The sequence below is a fragment of the Triticum urartu genome, chromosome 4, assembly GCF_003073215.2.
Source record: "Triticum urartu cultivar G1812 chromosome 4, Tu2.1, whole genome shotgun sequence".
Taxonomy (NCBI): domain Eukaryota; kingdom Viridiplantae; phylum Streptophyta; class Magnoliopsida; order Poales; family Poaceae; genus Triticum; species Triticum urartu.
Genome location: NC_053025.1, coordinates 533,326,233 through 533,344,521, shown reverse-complemented (window position 1 = coordinate 533,344,521; position 18,289 = coordinate 533,326,233). Strand labels below are relative to the sequence as shown.

Here is an 18,289-nt window from a genome sequence, read left to right as displayed (position 1 = left end):
GTTGGTCGACAAGTTGCCCCCCAAAGTGACCAAATTAACCTAATCATATCAATCAATTATCAACAAAATAAATCACTTGATCTACATAACAATGCTCAGCATAAGAAATAATTTCATATGAAACAATTCATAACCTAGGACATATCAACAAAATAGAGCTTGACAACAGATAACTTAATTGTTCCAAGCAGTTCAAACACAGACTATATAACTTAATTGTTCCAAGCAGTTCATACATAGACCACATAACTTAATTGTTCAAATGAAAACAGAGTTCACTGCAAATAACACAAATAGCAAGCATGCCTAACAAGCAGAGTTCAAGGCATAAAGCATAGTTGAGTGCAACACATTCAATGGTTGCCACTGGCTGTGAAATACAAAGCAAGTTTTCTTGGGGCCTTCCTCTTCCTCTTAGAACCAACATCAGCTTGACCTGATGTTGATGCTGCCCTTGGAGCATTGAAACCTCTTGCACTTGACCTGGTGTTCTTTGCTGGAGATGATGCACTTGACCTGGTGTTGTTGGCTGGTGCTGAAGCAGGTGGTGGGTTCTTTCTCTTTCTTGATCCACCTGTTGAAACTGCAGTAGATGTGGTTGCCCTTGTTGTAGCAGATGTGGTTGCCCTTAGGGATGCCATTCAACCACATGTAGGCTGGTTCACATGCTGCTTTCAAACCTGCCATTCCTTCTTTGTGACCATGTTCAGTGAAGGAATAGCTAGCTTTGTCAACCCATTTCTTAAGTTCTTCTGCTCTAAAGCCAGCTGACTGGAAGTTGGCATATATGTGTCTTAGGCAATATCTTTGTGGGGATTGAGGAAATACTTCATTAATTGCTTTAAGAAGGCCCTGTTGTTTGATTACATAAGGTAGTAATGAGATAACTATAGCAGCATTGCTATGTGCATAAGAATAATACAGAGTCAGAGAAAATACCTTCTGCCTGTCAGACATGATGGTGTAGTTCCCAAACTAGTTGCTGGTGCCAATGCATACTCTAAGTTGGTTTAAAAACCAGGTCCAGTTAGGCCCATCCTCTTTGTCAACCACCCCAAAAGCAATTGGGAACACATTGTTGTTCCCATCTCTCCCAGTTGCTGCCAATATCTGCTGGCATGTGGATAACTTGATGAAGCAACCATCGAGTCCTGCATAAACAGAGATAGTTAGGGCAAAATTGAATAACTTGATTACATTTCTAACATGATTAAATCACTGATTTGTACCTATGAAAGGCCTACAACCAGCAAGAAATCCATCTTTTGATGCCTGGAGGCAATAGAACATGTACTTGAACCTTTCTGTGGGGGCTGGGTTCAAAGGATCCTCAAAAGTTGTCACTATGCACCTGCTTCCAGGGTTTGTGTCAAGCACACATTGTAGGTAGTCCCTCAACCTCAGATACTGCTTTCTATGATCACCTTGCACAACATCAACAACCATCAGTCTTGCCCTATATGCCAAACTCCTAGGTACATGCACCCCAAACTTCTTCTTAGTATGTTTGAGAACTGTCTCTACATCAGCCTTTACATTTGATCTAACTGTGTCCTCCACAGCTTCTGCAACCCATTCAGCAGTAACCTTTATAATCTCTCCACAAGCTCCACAACTATGATCCATGTGGCACTTCTTGATTGTGAATGTATCTTCATGGGCTACTTTGGATGCAGTCATGAAAAATTCACATCCATTCTTCCTCTCTAGGCACCAAACAATAACCCTTGATGGTTCATTCCTATGGTACTGAAAGTTTCTCAAAGTCCTAACATGAAAATTTCTCAATGCCTTTCTAAACTCATACACATTGGTGAAGCAAAGGTCCTTGCACAGCTACTCATGTGCATCAGGTACCTTTGGGTCATACCATTTCCTCTCTTTCTTCTTCTTCTTCAATCTTCTCTTCCTTCCAGAAGGTAGTCTTGGAGTCTCCCCATCTGAGTCAGAAATGCCCACATCACCAGGGAAGCAATACTCATCAGCTTCAGGTACAAAATCTTGAAACTTTGGGATCTCTGGCTGACTGTGAGCTCTGGAAGTTGGACCTGGATTTGCTGCTGCTCTTCTCACAGGCTTGAGTTTCTCAGGCCTGCATTTTTCCACAACTATTTCCTCTCCACTGTCAGCCTCTTTCTCCTCCTGCCAAAACTCTGAAACATCACTGTCACCTTCAAACTGTGGTCTGTCTTCTACAACATCTCTTTCTTCTTTATTTCCAATATTTTCTTCACCTCTCTTCCAAGCCTTGTAAGACATCTTTATCCCTCTATAGTCACCCCTATCAATCTCAAAGTCTGAGGATGATTTGTCAATATCATCATCCTCTTGACTAGCAGCCTGTCCATCATCATCTCCACCATTAGCTTCTGAAATGTTGAAGTTACAGCTTTGCTGTGTGTTCAAATTAACTTCAAGCGGGTGGACCACTCCATCTTGTGACAGACTTAACACAAAACCAGAACCCCCCGCTGGACTGCCTATTGGAATGTGTTCTTCACAAACATTGTGAGCCCTGTTACAATCAACATCTCTATCTTCATTTGCCTTGGAAACAATGATATTGAGCACTGTGAAATCTGAGTGGTCTATCATTTCTTCAACTGCATCTTGACTGTCCAGAAGAAATAAACATTCCTATTCAATCCCTTGTTCTTTTACCCAGTACATGTAGTCATCTGACCCATAGCCTTCAGTCTCAGTAAGTGCTATCAAGTTCAAAAATGTGATGTCTGAAACAGAAAACCTCCTTTCCATATTATCTCTGCCCTGGAAATGCAGCCTAACATCCCAAATTTCATCATCCAGCTTGCATTAAATAATATGTTATTTGAAAAGCCCAACTAACTAAGTGTTTTTTGGTACAAAAATTCAGTGCACACTAACTATAAAGTACAGTAAGGAATCTGAATCCAACAAATGCTTCTTTGAATCCACCATGCATTTCTACTAAATCTAACTAATCCTTCAGTGCTAAGTGATACTGTTGCATCCAAAACATGCCACAGAGTGTTTGCTCAACTATTATTCAGTGCATGTTCATGTTCTAAGATGAATCACAGCAGCATCAACCTAGGGTTTGGTCAAAAAACTAACTAAATTATGTTATGTTGTTTGAAATGAACAAGCAGAAATGCAGAAACTGTTGAAGGAGCTCATAAGAGGAAAAAACTTACTCCACCCCTCCAAATGCAGAGGCCCAGTGCTGGGAGTTGGCCGGATCTGCCTGCACGGCGCTAGCAAGAGACCTCGCTGCTCTGTACTCAAGCGAGAACTGGCAATCATCAGGCGACGGCGGTGTAGCCTGTGGCGTAGGAGCCTGCATCAGAGCTGCAGCCTATGGTGTCCGCTGCGGTGGCGGCGGCGCCGCCGGCTGGGTTGCGAAGCTACCACTCCCCAGCCAGTTATCAACCTCTGAGAACTCGCCGCCTCCATCCCCCCTTCCACCTCCACCCATTGAATGGCCGCCATGGCCTAGTTTCGCCGCCGCCGCCACCATCAGAGAGGGAGGCGCGCACGAGAGAGAGGCGCGCACGAGAGAGAGGGAGACAGAGAGGGGGAAGACAGAGTGAGGGCGGGCCGGATCCGTTTGACCTGGTCGGAACGGCCCGTGCGCCCTAACGGCCGTCACCTGCGTGCCGTGAGCACTGTGGCCGACAAAACCCTGACGAGCGGGCCCCACATGTCATAACCCCAGTTAAAACTTAACCGTTCGGCCACTTGGGTTTTTTGGAACAGCCAGCCACTTTTGTGATAGTTTTTTAAAAAATTGAAAAAAGCGGTAGTTTTTCGAAACGATAGCCCGTAATGTGGTAGTTTTTTGCTATTCACTCTGTTGGGCGAAGAACAGATTCGAATTCGGTCTGATCAAAGACACGTCCTTGTGCCGAATAGCATGTGGGATTGAGACCAGATACAATACTGGACGCGTCTAGCGAGCAGCCGTGCGCTCGCTAGCGCTCCTCGGCAGCCGGCTGTATTAGGAAATTTTTTGTCCCATCTCCTGATTAGGAAAGTCCGCTGATTCCAGAGACCAAAATCAAAAAGCATCATCCACTCGCCTTCACGCTGGCCCAAGTTCTTTTCCATGTGCTCTGCCATGCCAGTAATAAAGCAAAAAGGCAATTAATTGCATTCCAAAAAATTCAAAAAGCTATAACTTTTGAATTACATGTCAAAATTAAAATCCGTTTTCACCATCGGAACCCTTGCGGCGGGGTCTTTAAAAGTAGACCCCATTTATATATGTTTTGATGAACTTTTTTCATTGCCAACTGGTTGTACTAGATGGTGCAACTTTTATACTATGAGATGCAACTATTTTTTAGACCACCGTTTGTGCTACCACAACCAATTATAATACAACGTGGTGCAATTTTAGTGCTACATGAACCAACTTCACGTAATGAGCAGTTGGCCGAGCGGAAGTAGAGGGAGGAGAGAGGCGTACTAGGCAGCATCAATCAAGGTAAGTTCCCTTCTGGCTCCAGATCCTCCCTCCTTCACTTCCCCTTCCCCTTTGCCTCTGGATCTACCACCAATCTTCTCCTAATTGAAGGGAGTAGCAACAGTAGTCTAATGTCTCTGTAATTAAACACCACTTTGTGCAAGTAGACCCAGTAGCAAAACCAACTTCTGCCTGGATGTGTGCAAATAGACACAAGGGAGTAGTTTTGCAAAAAAAAATGTGCAACAAACAGCCTAGACTAGAAACATGGAGTGGATGTAGTGTCTGTGCAAATAGAAGCCCTTATTTGTGCAACTAAATCGTGGATCCAAGCCAACTTTTCCTACAATGTGTGCAACCAACAGCCAAAACTATAAAGGAGTAAATATATGTGCACACTAAGCATTAATCCAAGGACATCTTTCCTGCAAAATATGTGCAACAAACAGCCCAGACTAGAAAGATGGATTGGGTGTACTGTTTGTGTGAAAAGAAGCACATATTTGTGCAACTAAGCCATTAGTCCATAACCAACTTTCCTGCAATATGTGTGCAAAAAAACATCCCAGGCTAGAAAGATGGACTGGGTGTACTGTTTCTGAACATATTTGTGCAACTAAGCACGGGTCCAAGCCAACCTTTTTATGCAAATGTACAACAAAACAGCCCAGACTGGAGACCATCTGTTCTAATCTTTTGGCTGTTGGTTGCACACATTGCAGGAAAAGATGGTTTTGGATCCATGTTTAGTTGGCACAAATATGGGCTTCTATTTGCACAGACACTACATTCACTCCATCTTTTCCTGCAAAAAATGTATACAACCAACACACATACTAGATGAAACTAAAAAAGACTGGGTTTGCTGTCTGCAAATATAAACATATAATTGTGCAACTAAACTTGTATCCAAATCCCAACTTTTTCTATAAATGTGTGCAACAAAGAAACTAGACTAGAAAAAGCACAAGAACAATATTAAAAATGAGCGTACAAATAGGCTTGTCTCACACAAATTGCAAATAGGGGGACTATGTTCTATATGATGTTACTAAAAGTAAATAGGAAAGAAGATGAAATTATTTTTCTTGTCATGAGAAAAATGTGCCAAAGGTGATCACATTCCGACTTGAGCACATGCGGTTTTGCAAAACAAAAGGAGCCAAAGGTGATTAGTTAACACTGCACACAAAATATATGTTCTTCTGAAAAACTAGATAAAAAGGTTGACGATGCCAACTTGATATTATGTTAGTTGTGCAACTACAAAATGCAGAGGATGCCAACTAAAATAGTTACTCTTGTGCAACTAGAAAGGTTGAGGATGTTAACTAGTTAGATGATATTGTGTAACTAGAAAGTGCTCAGGATGCCAACTAATTAAATACTCATGTGCAACTAGAAAGGCTGAGGGTGCCAAGTCATTAGATACTCTTGGGCAACCCTCAAAAATTTGAAGATGGGACTAAAAAAAATAGTTACTCTTGTGCAACTAGAAAGGTTGAGGATGTCAATTACTTGGATAATGTTTGTGCAAGTAGAAATGCTGAGGATGCCAACTAATTGAATACTATTGTGCAACTATAAATATTGAGGATGCCAATTAATTAGATACTCGAAAAGAAATATTCAGTGCTTGCATGACCAATCAAAAATTGCACATTCAGGTTTCAGCTTCTAGAAGAAATGTTGAGGGTGTCAACGCAGCTACAAAAAGACTAAGGATGTCAACTAGTTGGATGGTATTGTGCAACTAGAAATGCTGAGGATGCCAGCTAATTAGGTACTCTTGTGCAACTAGAAAAGTATGAGGATGCCAACTCATTTAGATACTCTTTGGGACACGTCATCATCCTCTCCATCCCCGTCATTATCAGTGCCACATGGTTCCTGCTTAGCACCCCGTTTTGAGTCCCGCCGAGAGGTCCTATTTGGAGAACCCTACAATGAACAAAAAAGATTGAACTACTGAGAGGGTAAAAGAGAAGAGCATAATTAATGGTCATGGGATAAAAGAAAAAGAAAATATGAACCTTTGTTTCACTGCCAGGCACCTCTCCTTCACCAACCAATTTGTCTCTGCAAAACAGAAAAAGAACAAACATATTTGTAAAATTAACAAAATTGCCACCCAGAAACAGTTATACTACTTGGTTGGCAAGTCAATCAAAACAACTTGGATAAGGGGACCTGCCTAGTTGCAAAAAAGGCTACAAAAGGCCTTTGTATCACCGTGTGATCCACATCGTTTGCATGCTCACTGTGCAACTAAAAAAATAGCAGCCTTAGAAAGACTACCCTGGTTGAATTAAAATAAAAGTTGCACATGATTTGCTGCCTAGTTGTACAAAAAAACTGCCAGCCAAAAACAAAAAATTCCATCAAAAACAAAAAGTTAGGTTGGCTATTTTTAACATGAAGTTGGCGAGTTCAATATAACAGGTTGCACAAGGGAAGCTGCCCCGGTTGCACAAATGGCTAAAAAACATTCACACAAAATCTGCGAAAACTTCTAAATAACTAACCCTAAGACCCCTAACGTTGCAACATCGGACAAGGATGTCCCGTGTTGATACTGCCCAGTTTTTGGTGGACATGCATGGAGTGGCGGTTCATAGTACAACTCCAAATAAGACACTACAATCACAACTGAAAAGAACGTATGAATAAAAATATGTTGCTTTGGTGCAAGTCTGGTAATAAAAATGTTTCAGTGCTCCGACGTCCTGTGGCGGAGACGTTATCTAGCCGACATAGTATCACTGCATTATGCAACTTCTCAATGGTCGTATCCAACTGAGAACTACTATGTGTGCAACTACAACTACTGTGGATACCAACAAAAATGTGAGTAGCAAAAAAAAGATAAACTTAAGCAAAATCATCATCTAGCCAACTTAGTATGGCTGTGTTGTGCAATTTCGCAATGATCGTGTCCAACTTAGACTACAACCATGACCAACTTAGTACAACTGTGTTCTATCAACACTACCAAAGCCCTCCCACCTTGCTCCTCCCCTAAACAAAAACTCTGGTGACTCAGAACTCGCCGGGATCACTCTCACACGTTAGCACACACTGAGAAAAAGAGCAACACAAAGCACCTGCGGGGAGGTATGCTTCTCACTTTCTCATCTCCAGCTCAATACAACACTGCATCCAGCTCTAGAGCCAATCCATCGATCACATTTCGCTCGCTGTGACGATGTGCATTCTCCTGGATACCAATCCTCAATATTCTATCCACACTATTGTCAATCCCGGTTTGATTGCTGTCACAATGTGCATGCTCCTTGACACCTAGCTCCACTTTGATATTCCTGCTCTGCCTGACCTGATAATGTTGTACCAAGACCTCCTCCGGCATGCACCTGACATAGAAACGGGTTAATGAGAAGATCAAGAAGATGGCTGGTGTACAAAACCTCAAAACACTGTAATGAGGTTCAAAACAGTGTATTCTCTATTAAGCTGAACTGATTTGGGTTTTCAGGTTCCGAATTTTACCACTAGCATTAAACTGAAGAACAACAGCATCAAAACCAATACTTTCCATATCAAGGTTCAGTGTGGATTTTTTTACTTACGAAATGATTTCCCCCCAACAAACAACTAGGTTCAGGAAAAGCTTCTAGCATCTGTGCAGAGACTGGTATATACAACAACTCTTACTGATTGTCTATAATAATCCTACAATAGTTCAGACTATTTCCATGTCCTAACTGAAAATGATTTAGCGAAAGTTTCAGTAAACTGTTCTTCAGACTAGTACAGTAGTTTCGAACACTGTTTTCCAAGCACAAGGAGATTAGCACTGACTCAACTGCAAACAGCACTGCTATACACACGATTTTATACACACGATTTGTGGACGACGCTAAAATTACAGCGTACGACGCATGGCAGCAGCACTGGTGCATCGTTGGATATGATTGTCGGCTGTATGCCATGCGTGCAGTTTCGGCTGCACATCAGTTTGGAACTGCAGATATGAGGAGAAGAGTAGGGAGTTTAAGGCCTCGATCTGACCAGGCGTCCCGGGCGTGACGACGATGATGTGGAAGAGCGGGCAACAAAGTGAGCACCGGGAAGCATCCATGTCTCGGCCACCCCCAAATGCCTCCGAGCGAGCGAACCCAGTAGCCTCCACATGCGCGTGTGCCCTGTAGAAGACCTTCCGGAAGACATGGAGCTCGATGAGTGGCCTGTGGAATGCGGCGGCGCCGCCGGCGGCAGCCGTCCTGGTAGCAACGTCCTCGCCGAAGGTGAACTAGATGGCGTCGAGACGGAGCGAGATTCGATCCCCGCGGCTGTAGCGCACACACCTAGGTCTCCCTCGAAGCCAAGGCATGCTGGCCGGCCGCGGGGGCGCGGGGGAGAAGGTGGGATCGCCGGCGTCCTCGCCGAAGATGAACTGGATGGAGTCGATCGAGTCGGGGCGAGATCCGAGCCCCGCGGTTGTGGCCCGTGCTTCTAGGGCTCCCTCGGCATGCGGGCGGTTGTCAGGGGAGCGGGGGAGAAGGAGGGCTCGCCGAGGTCGCTGCGGCCGCGGCGGCCACCTCGCCTCGGCTTGGTGGAGAGAGTGAGCGAGCGGAGGGAAAGAAGGAATCAGAGCCGCTGTGAGCGAGCGGAACAAAGGGTTGTCGGCTAGCGTGGCCGCTCGTTTCCACCAGATGGTGCGCGTGCACTTTTAAGATTTTAGGTACAATACTTCGTTCATCGGCCAATGAGAAAAAGTAAGGGAACACATCTTCGTGTTGGACATCTCACGTGAACGCGCACGATGCCGTTGGATGAGAGAGACACACAGATCTCGAAGCAGAGGAGGAAGACACGTTAGATTTAGGAATCATTCGCTGGAAGTGCATATCGACGCGAACGAATCCCTCACCCTAAAAAGTATTTTTACCGGTGGTGGGAGGTACCGGCGCACCATCCGTCGTCCGTCCTGTTTCATCAAGATTCGTGTTGTTAGACTCTGTATAAGTTGTAAATTGAATCCCACTGCTATACCCGGTCAATACAACGGCACACCTGAGACAAAACAGTGCCTGACAGCTTTTTGCAGAAGAGAGAGAGAGAGTTAGAAGCAAGAGATGTGCGCTGCAGGATCGGATCCTCTAACGTGAAGAAGAGAAGTCATGTAAACTACAATAATCCTGATTTTCCTTCTTTACATCCATAGAATTAAGACTAAAACAACAACAACAACAAGAACAACAACAAAGTCTTTAGTCCCAAACAAGTTGGGGTAGGCTAGAGGTGAAACCCATAAGATCTCGCAACCAACTCATGGCTCTGGCACATGGATAGCAAGCTTCCACGCACCCCTGTCCATAACTAACTCTTTAGTGATACTCCAATCCTTCAGGTCTCTCTTAACGGACTCCTCCCATGTCAAATTCGGTCTACCCCGCCCTCTCTTGACATTCTCCGCACGCTTTAGCCGTCCACTATGCACCGGAGCTTCTGGAGGCCTGCGCTGAATATGCCCAAACCATCTCAGACGATGTTGGACAAGCTTCTCTTCAATTGGTGCTATCCCAACTCTATCTCGTATATCATCATTCCGGACTCGATCCTTCCTCGTGTGGCCACACATCCATCTCAACATACGCATCTCCGCCACACCTAACTGTTGAACATGTCGCCTTTTAGTCGGCCAACACTCAGCGCCATACAACATTCCGGGTCGAACTGCCGTCCTGTAGAACTTACCTTTTTAGCTTTTGTGGTACTCTCTTGTCACAGAGAATGCCAGAAGCTTGGCGCCACTTCATCCATCCGGCTTTGATTCGATGGTTCACATCTTCATCAATACCCCCATCCTCCTGCAGCATTGACCCTAAACACCGAAAGGTGTCCTTCTGAGGTACCACCTGGCCATCAAGGCTAACCTCCTCCTCACACCTAGTAGTACTGAAACCGCACATCATGTACTTGGTTTTAGTTCTACTAAGCCTAAACCCTTTTGATTTCAAGGTTTGTCTCCATAACTCTAACTTCCTATTTACCCCCGTCCGACTATCGTCAACTAGCACCACATCATCCGCAAAGAGCATACACCATGGGATATCTCCTTGTATATCTCTTGTGACCTCATCCATCACCAATGCAAAAAGATAAGGGCTCAAAGCTGACCCCTGATGCAGTCCTATCTTAATCGGGAAGTCATCAGTGTCGACATCACTTGTTCGAACACTTGTCACAATATTATCGTACATGTCCTTGATGAGGGTAATGTACTTTGCTGGGACTTTGTGCTTCTCCAAGGCCCACCACATGACATTCCGCGGTATCTTATCATAGGCCTTCTCCAAGTCAATGAACACCATATGCAAGTCCTTCTTTTGCTCCCTATATCTCTCTGTAAGTTGTCGTACCAAGAAAATGGCTTCCATGGTCGACCTCCCAAGCATGAAACTAAACTGATTTTTGGTCACGCTTGTCATTCTTCTTAAGCGGTGCTCAATGACTCTCACCCATAGCTTCATTGTATGGCTCATCAGCTTAATTCCACGGTAATTAGTACAACTCTGAACATCCCCCTTGTTCTTGAAGATTGGTACTAATATACTCCGTCTCCATTCTTCTGGCATCTTGTTTGCCCGAAAAATGAGGTTGAAAAGCTTGGTTAGCCATACTATCGCTATGTCCCCGAGACCTTTCCACACCTCAATGGGGATACAATCAAGGCTTCAGAATTAAGACTAAAACGATTTGAATTAATTTGTAAGTTACAAATCTACTGTATACATTTACAAAAATTACATACAAACAAAATTATGTTGCAATAAAATTAATTTCAGATTTATTTCCACGAACAGTAATTGTGTGCAGTAATATGTCGCTACAGTGTTTTCTACATTATTCCTGACTTTCCTTCTTCATTTTGCACTAACTTGCACTGTAGCTTACCTGACTTCTCTCCTCTATGTTAGAGGATCCGTTCCCGTGCGCTGCATGCATTCTCTGTCTCTCCATACAAATGACTTGTATTTAATTTCATCCTAATTTTTTGCATGATTGGTATTTGTTAAATGAAATATCCATTTTTGAAACTTTTTATATATTGGAATCGTGATGACAAGATCTTCAGAACAAGATCAATCTTGGATATATTTAAACTTCTTTTTATTTTATATATTTCAGTTATATTTGAAATGACTTTCATAAAACACAAAATTGTTTCGCTGTGAAATGGTATTTATTTCACACATTTTAAAAGATGGATTTATGCCCATTCAAAAATTATTTCACTCATTTTCAAAAGATGGATTTAGGCTCATTCAAAACACTAGATTCACTGAATTAAAATACGTATTTCACTTATTTCAAAAAACTAATTTCAATCATTAGAAAAACTCATTTGTTTATGTTCAAAAAACCAATTTCACTCATCTGAAGAAACATATTTCACTCATATGAAGAAAATAATTTGTACTCACTTGTGAAAAGATATTTCACTTAGTTGAGAAAACATATTTCAAAATTGATTTCACTCGATGCAAAGAACTGATTTCAATTATTTCAAAAAACCTATTTCACACAATTCAAAAAGTTATCAAATGGAAAAAAAAATTCACTCACTTCATAAAACAGATTTCGCTCATTTATAAAAAAACAATTTCACTTATTTCAGTTGTTTCAAAAGAGTGATTTCACTCATTACAAAAGATAGATTTCACTTATTTTTGTAATGAGTGAAATCACTTTTTTGAAACTAATTTCAGTTGTATCAAAAAAGTGATTTCACTCGTTACAAAAGATAGATTCCACTCATTTCACTAGTTTCGGAAAACATTTTACACTCACAATATACACACTGAAATATATGTTTCAATTCTTTGAAATAATTTATATCTATGAACTTAGTGAAATTTATTTTTTTGACTAAGTGAAATGTGAAACTCATTATTCTAAATCTAGTTGAAAAATATTCAAGTTTGAACTTGTTCTGAAGATCATGTTGCAAGGAATTTGAATATATAAAAAATTTCAATAACGGATTTCTAATATGAAAGATAGTGACCATCTAAAATTGTAAGCAAAAATAAAAAGATGCATTTGTTTGGAAGGGCAGAGAGAGGAAAGAAGTTGCATGCATGCGTAGAATGCACTGGCAAAAGTAGTACCTGTAGCTGACATACTAGTGCAAAGGTGGACCAGCCATCTGACATCCAACGGTGCTATACGAGAGATGGGTTATGAGAATACTAGTGTTATACGAGAAGTGGGCCACGTGAACGCACGAATCGCAAACCAGAGTAACGGTGGATGGTTTGTTGGTACCTCCAGGAACCGGTAAAAGAGACTTTGCGATCCCTCACCACTCTCCCTATCTCGTCTCCCACCGCCACTGCCACACACACCCCACTCACACTAGGAGGATAGGGAGAGAGTGGAATGTGTGTGTGTGTGCGCGCGCACGCGCGTGTGTATGCGTGTTTTTGCCATGGGCAATACATTAGGTCGGTAATTTTTGTTAACTTAGGCACAAACAACAAGGTCAAACTAGTGGCAAATCTATTATATAGACCACGCCAAATCTGTCTAACATTCTAGGGAAAAATCTTTCTTTTTCACATAGCTTGGCATATGTGTCACGGTTGTCATGATCTACATAGTTATTCTTGCCATGATATTTATTGTCTTACAAAACAGCATGGCTAATTAACTCCTTTTTGCCAATAGCTTCTGTCTCCTTAGGTCCCACTTTTTTTAATACATAACAGGGTTTCCAAGTTGTGTTTTGTCATGATCAATTCAATATGACGGATTTAATTGTTTGCCATCATGGCGAACTTACACATATTTATTCCACTAATGGCAAATTTACTTTAGGTTTCATGGTCAAATTTAATTCATAGATCATGGCAGTTTAGTTTATGGATCATTGCAAACATGTTGGGATCGTGGCAGTTTTATTTTTACCATTGCAATTTTTATATTTTGGACCAATTCAAAATTTAACTTAAACCTTGACAATAAAATTTGCACCATGCCAATTTTATTTGTTAGACCCTGGCAAAATTTATCCATTATTTTGGAACAAGACAATTTTGTTGAACAAACTTTGGTAAATTCCTTTATGTACCATCATGGCGAACGTACACATATTTATTCCACTAATGGCAAATTTAGTTTAGGTTCCATGGTCAAATTTAATTTATAGATCGTGGCAGTTTAGTTTATGGATCATTGCAAACATGTTGGGACCGTGGAAGTTTTATTTTTACCATTGCACTTTTTATATTTTGGACCAATCCAAAATTTAACTTAAACCTTGACAATAAAATTTGCACCATGCCAATTTTATTTGTTAGACCATGGCAATTTTATCCATTATTTGGAACATGACAATTTTGTTGAACAAACTTTGGTAAATTCCTTTATGTACCCCCTTGTTGAACAAACCATGGTAAATTCATTTTGTAGGCCATGACAATTTTTTTAAATGTTTATTATTTTTTGTACCATGTCAATTTTTATTGGACCTACCATGGCAATTTTTATTTTTCAAACCATTGTAAATTAATATAGAATCAGATTTATTGACACATAAAAAATCCTTCTCATAAGCACACAATTTTTTTTGAATGCAGAATTTTCCATGTGCACTACAAATATTTCAAGAATTCGCCATGATTTATCCAAAACAAAACATAATATATTTTTCTCATTTTTGGTTTAAAACAAAATTATAATGTTTTTTTCCTATCAAGTATGCTGAATTTATGCTTTATAACTTTGGCAAATTTTGTTGTGTACAAGATGATTTTTTTTAATATGGTCTTTTTTACCTACATCATGGGAAATCTTTTTTACTTTTCATTTTTTTCTTGCACATGGGATTGGTGATTGGGCCAGGAGGCCTATCAAAGGGCATGTATGCCTTTGGGTTGACGCGGGGGGTTTACTGTTCGCGTGTGGGAGTGTCTCGAGGGAGCCGCTTATTCGCGTTGTCGTCGTTCCAAATATGACGTTTGGTGGTTATTCGAGTCCTAAAGTAAAAGATGCAACTGAGAAGCAGGGGGTACGCGAATTTTTAAGTCGAGGGGGCGTCACGTTAAGAGACCAGGGGGGTCTTTGGACACGAACACACGATATACCCAGGTTTAGGCCCTTGATGTGGGTAAAATCCCTACTCCCTGCCTTGCTCTATTCTTATATACTAGATGATGCCCCGCACGTTGTTGCGGAAATATTTTGCAATATTTCAATGATGTTTTGGTTATATGAAACATGAATATTTAAAATAATAGTTTGTGAACTAATATAAGAATTAAATGTAAATAGCATGACAGGATGGAATTTTCAATGCATGCATGCTTGCATGTTGAGGTGGATTTTTATTATGCATACTTGTATGTTGAGGTTGGCCTTTTTTCATGCATGTTAAATGATGAGGGGCATGCTTGCATGTTGAGAGAAATATATTAGTGGGGCTAGCTATTTAGATATAGAAGATATGAAACATGAATATTTAAAATAATAGTTTTTGAACTAATATAAGAATTAAATGTAAATAGCATGATAGGATGGAATTTTCAGTGCATGCATGTTTGCATGTTGAGGTGGATTTTTATTATGCATAGATGTATGTTGGGGTGGGCCTTTTTCCATGCATGTTAAATAATGAGGTGACATGGTTGCATATTGAGAGAAATATGTTAGTGGGGGCTAGCTATTTAGATATAGAAGATGTGGAGAATAGAAAAGATTACAATGTCGGGGGAGGGGGGGGGGAGGGGGATATCAATGAGACAGAGTATCTCGACGAAATGACACGGCGGAGATTCAGGCGATAAGTGTGAAATCCTTTCTAGGTGGTCTAGACTACAATGGTGCAGGAGAAGGTCACCCTTTATGATGTCCCTGGTGCCCTTATATAGAACTACTTGTGGGAGGCTTCCATGTGGGTGCATAGGGCATATAGGGCTTGGAGTCTTGCCCTTACGTCTTTTTAGGATGCATGTAGGGTCTTTCTTCCTTATTCGTAGACTCCTCCCTTTTTCTGATATGTTGTATGGTGGTATCCCTCCTTCCAAGGTGGTGGCGAACCTTTTGGTGTCACTGGGATGTCTCGAGCTCTCGGGGTTCGTCTTGGCAGCAAAGGCAGATAGGTTGATACGGGATTTAACTTATCATCGACACACCACAATTGTGATTGCCACCCCCACCGACACTAGAGTGGGAAGCTAGGTCTTATAGGAGGTGGACCTAGACCACTCCGTTACAAAGAGGACGACAAGCACAAATGTTCTGTGCTGCCGGCACGCTGATCGAACCCATGCTACTTGTTGTTGACACACTGGACCCAAGCAGGTCACAACAATGTTGACCCCAAACACCCGCTCATGCACACCAAGAATACTACGACCGACACCAAATAGTCAGTGCTTCCAAGGCGATGCCTTGAAGAAGAAAGTAGGCGACCCATGCTATATATTGTCAGTTGTAAGAGAACTATTTCTCGGCCGATTTCAAATAGTCATTTCTTAGTTGAGCCGTTAGATGTCGAATTCTCTGCTTTTGCACTTACATGAATCTCAATGTTAAGCTAAAATGCTTCTTATTGTTATCTTAAAATTAATTAGTTCAATTATTTGTTAGTCACCGAAGGTAGAGGTACAACCAAACCGATAAAATAAACATTCAAGGTAACTCCATAGAACCAGACGTGTTTTATATGCACCAGCCAAATTAATATAAGCGCAACTATGAGTACAACAAGTTAAACACATACTACATACAAGGATGTTGGAGTTACAATGTTACGTGTGGTGACCAACCAATGGATATATCCATACAAGTAGTGCTTAAATTAATATAGAGTATTTTTAAGCACCACACCAGAAATAAATAAATTTAGAAAAAAAAACAACCATTACTAGATTGTTCTGTCGAGAGTGTTCAATTAAAACTGTAATTTGCTCGCAAATGTTTGCCCAAATGTCCATCCAGCCGGCACAATATTGTTAAACACAAGCGTCCGCCCATCCGTGCTGGTCAATCTGAATGAGAGCATCTTCCCGGTAAGATTAGCTAGAGATTGCCAGTTCGCGCCCCAGTTACGAGCCATTGGCGCCCATGTGTCTGAGTCAGAGCTCTTGATATCCATGGATTTGATCGAGCCGTCTGCTGCGACGTTGAACACGTTAACTAGGTTAAAATAATCGTGACCAGCAATCTTGAACCGCACCCCACCCTTCTTCACGCATGGAACCCTGCAAAAATTGGTTTTAGTAACTTGCAGACAGGCACATAGCAGTGGTAAATACTCATCCGTAGCTACCTCTGGTACATGACAGGGATGATGCCACCCTTGTAGACACCAATCTTCTCCCAGGCCGGCTGCGCCATGTCGAAGTGCGGTCTCGGAGGATTGCACCATCCTCCATTGTCACTCGGGAGTGCATAGTTAGGCGGGCAGAGGTTCGTGGCCGTGATTGTCACGGTGACACCGGGTTTGCAGAACATCGGGTCCGCAAGCTTGCGGTCACAAGCAATCTTGTAGCACTGACCGCATGACGCGCCGTCGTTGAAGAGCGCCTGGCTCAGCGCCGCCGTCCGCGTCCCGTAGCCCGCCGAGTACAGGTTGCCGTATCCACACGCCCCACCTGCGTTGAATCGAGCGTACGTATGCTTTCAGAACAGGCAGAACGAGATGTGGTATTCACTGTTCTATTGGCCTATACAGGGATTTTGAGATAAGCTAGTTACGTACCCATGGTGTCGGAGGCATCAGCGCCGCCGTAGAACGTGGCATGCGCCCTCAGCCATGTCGGTGCTTTGTCCGCGGCCATGGCCAACCCAGAGCACGCGAACATGAGAGCCACCACCGCAATAGCTCGAGCTGGAGCCGACGCCATGTCTGTCGCTGGATGCCCCTGCAAACTGAACTCGCGGACTAATCTGTACGTAGGTGATGTAGGAAGCTGTGTGTTCTTGGGATGATTATGTGCTTGTTCGTGTATCAGCCAGGATTTGCTTCTGACGGTTAGCTGTGTGATGATGTTTGGATGAATGTGTGTGTGCGTATATATAGCCTTTGCTTGTGATCAACCGACCGTAGGTGGAGGGACTCAGCAAGGTCATCAGTCATCACGAAAGGAGAGGGTAGCGTGCGCTTGTCGAGCCGCACCATGGCTTACGGGCTAATCCAAATTAATATTGTATATGCGCGCAGACACGTATGGTCCATTTGTGTTTGCCTTATAATACCAACTATTTATCGGTATCTGCCTGACACTTTCTGAAGAAATGGACGGCGTTTCGCGATTTTCAAGTGCTTGCTTGACGTTTCACTTTCAGGGGTGATATTTGCACGACTTTTTTGACTGTTATATAGTTCTGGGTATTCCATCCACGTTTCGCTGCGTCCGTCTGCGAAAGGATGTGTCTCCTCTGTTCCTTGAATCGAACGGATCACCGCACCTGGTCCTAAACATCGGCGGCGCCCGTGGGCATGCCGGAACGTAATGGTTTGTTCCTCAAGAAACAGAGAGTTGTCCTTGAGGCAGTGCAGGGTGCGTAATCTAACTAGATTAATCGTCTGCGAAGAGCAACTCCAACGCGGCGATTTAAACGGATACACATTTCATTCGCCTTTTGTCCGTTTGAATTGATCAGTTGGAGGGTTGTTTCCGTTTTTTCGTTTGGATCGACGCATGCATCCAATGCCGACCCGGCATAATCTCTCGCACGTGGACTTAAAAAAAATACAAACACGCTCAAACTTAACATAATTAAACATTAAACGCTAGTCAACCGCCGCCCAAAGTCCATTTAAGCATTAATAAAACATAAAAAAAATTGTGCCTCCCCGCGCGCTATCCT

The 18,289-nt window shown here is 42.3% G+C and overlaps 1 protein-coding gene and 1 long non-coding RNA gene across 3 annotated transcripts; both read right to left on the bottom strand.

Moving 5' to 3' along the window:
* Positions 1-305: 305 nt before the first annotated feature.
* On the bottom strand, positions 306-9,124 carry LOC125552474. 2 transcript variants are annotated; one of them, XR_007303627.1, is made up of 7 exons: positions 8,477-9,124; positions 7,575-7,818; positions 6,481-6,526; positions 4,451-6,388; positions 1,230-4,094; positions 940-1,151; positions 306-852 (listed from the first exon to the last, which is right to left on the bottom strand). It is a non-coding gene; the product is annotated as an uncharacterized LOC125552474 (long non-coding RNA). The 2 variants fall into 2 exon arrangements; XR_007303626.1 differs by having other exon boundaries at positions 307-852; positions 7,552-7,818.
* A 7,000-nt stretch (positions 9,125-16,124) lies between these two features.
* Positions 16,125-17,448, bottom strand: LOC125554061 (expansin-A24-like). The gene is made up of 3 exons (XM_048717678.1): positions 17,178-17,448; positions 16,746-17,070; positions 16,125-16,677 (listed from the first exon to the last, which is right to left on the bottom strand). Exons 1-3 carry the CDS (start codon positions 17,320-17,322, stop codon positions 16,368-16,370), a joined length of 780 nt encoding a protein of 259 aa, XP_048573635.1. The 5' UTR covers positions 17,323-17,448; the 3' UTR covers positions 16,125-16,367.
* Positions 17,449-18,289: the final 841 nt, after the last annotated feature.

What these genes read in the sequence shown, in the direction of transcription:
- LOC125554061 (XM_048717678.1), bottom strand. Translation starts at nt 17,322, where the DNA reads ATGGCGTCGGCTCCAGCTCGAGCTATTGCGGTGGTGGCTCTCATGTTC. An exon ending in TGATGCCTCCGACACCATGG is followed by an intron (nt 17,071 to 17,177) that starts GTACGTAACTAG and finishes GATTCAACGCAG; the next exon opens with GTGGGGCGTGTGGATACGGC. An exon ending in ATCCCTGTCATGTACCAGAG is followed by an intron (nt 16,678 to 16,745) that starts GTAGCTACGGAT and finishes CAATTTTTGCAG; the next exon opens with GGTTCCATGCGTGAAGAAGG.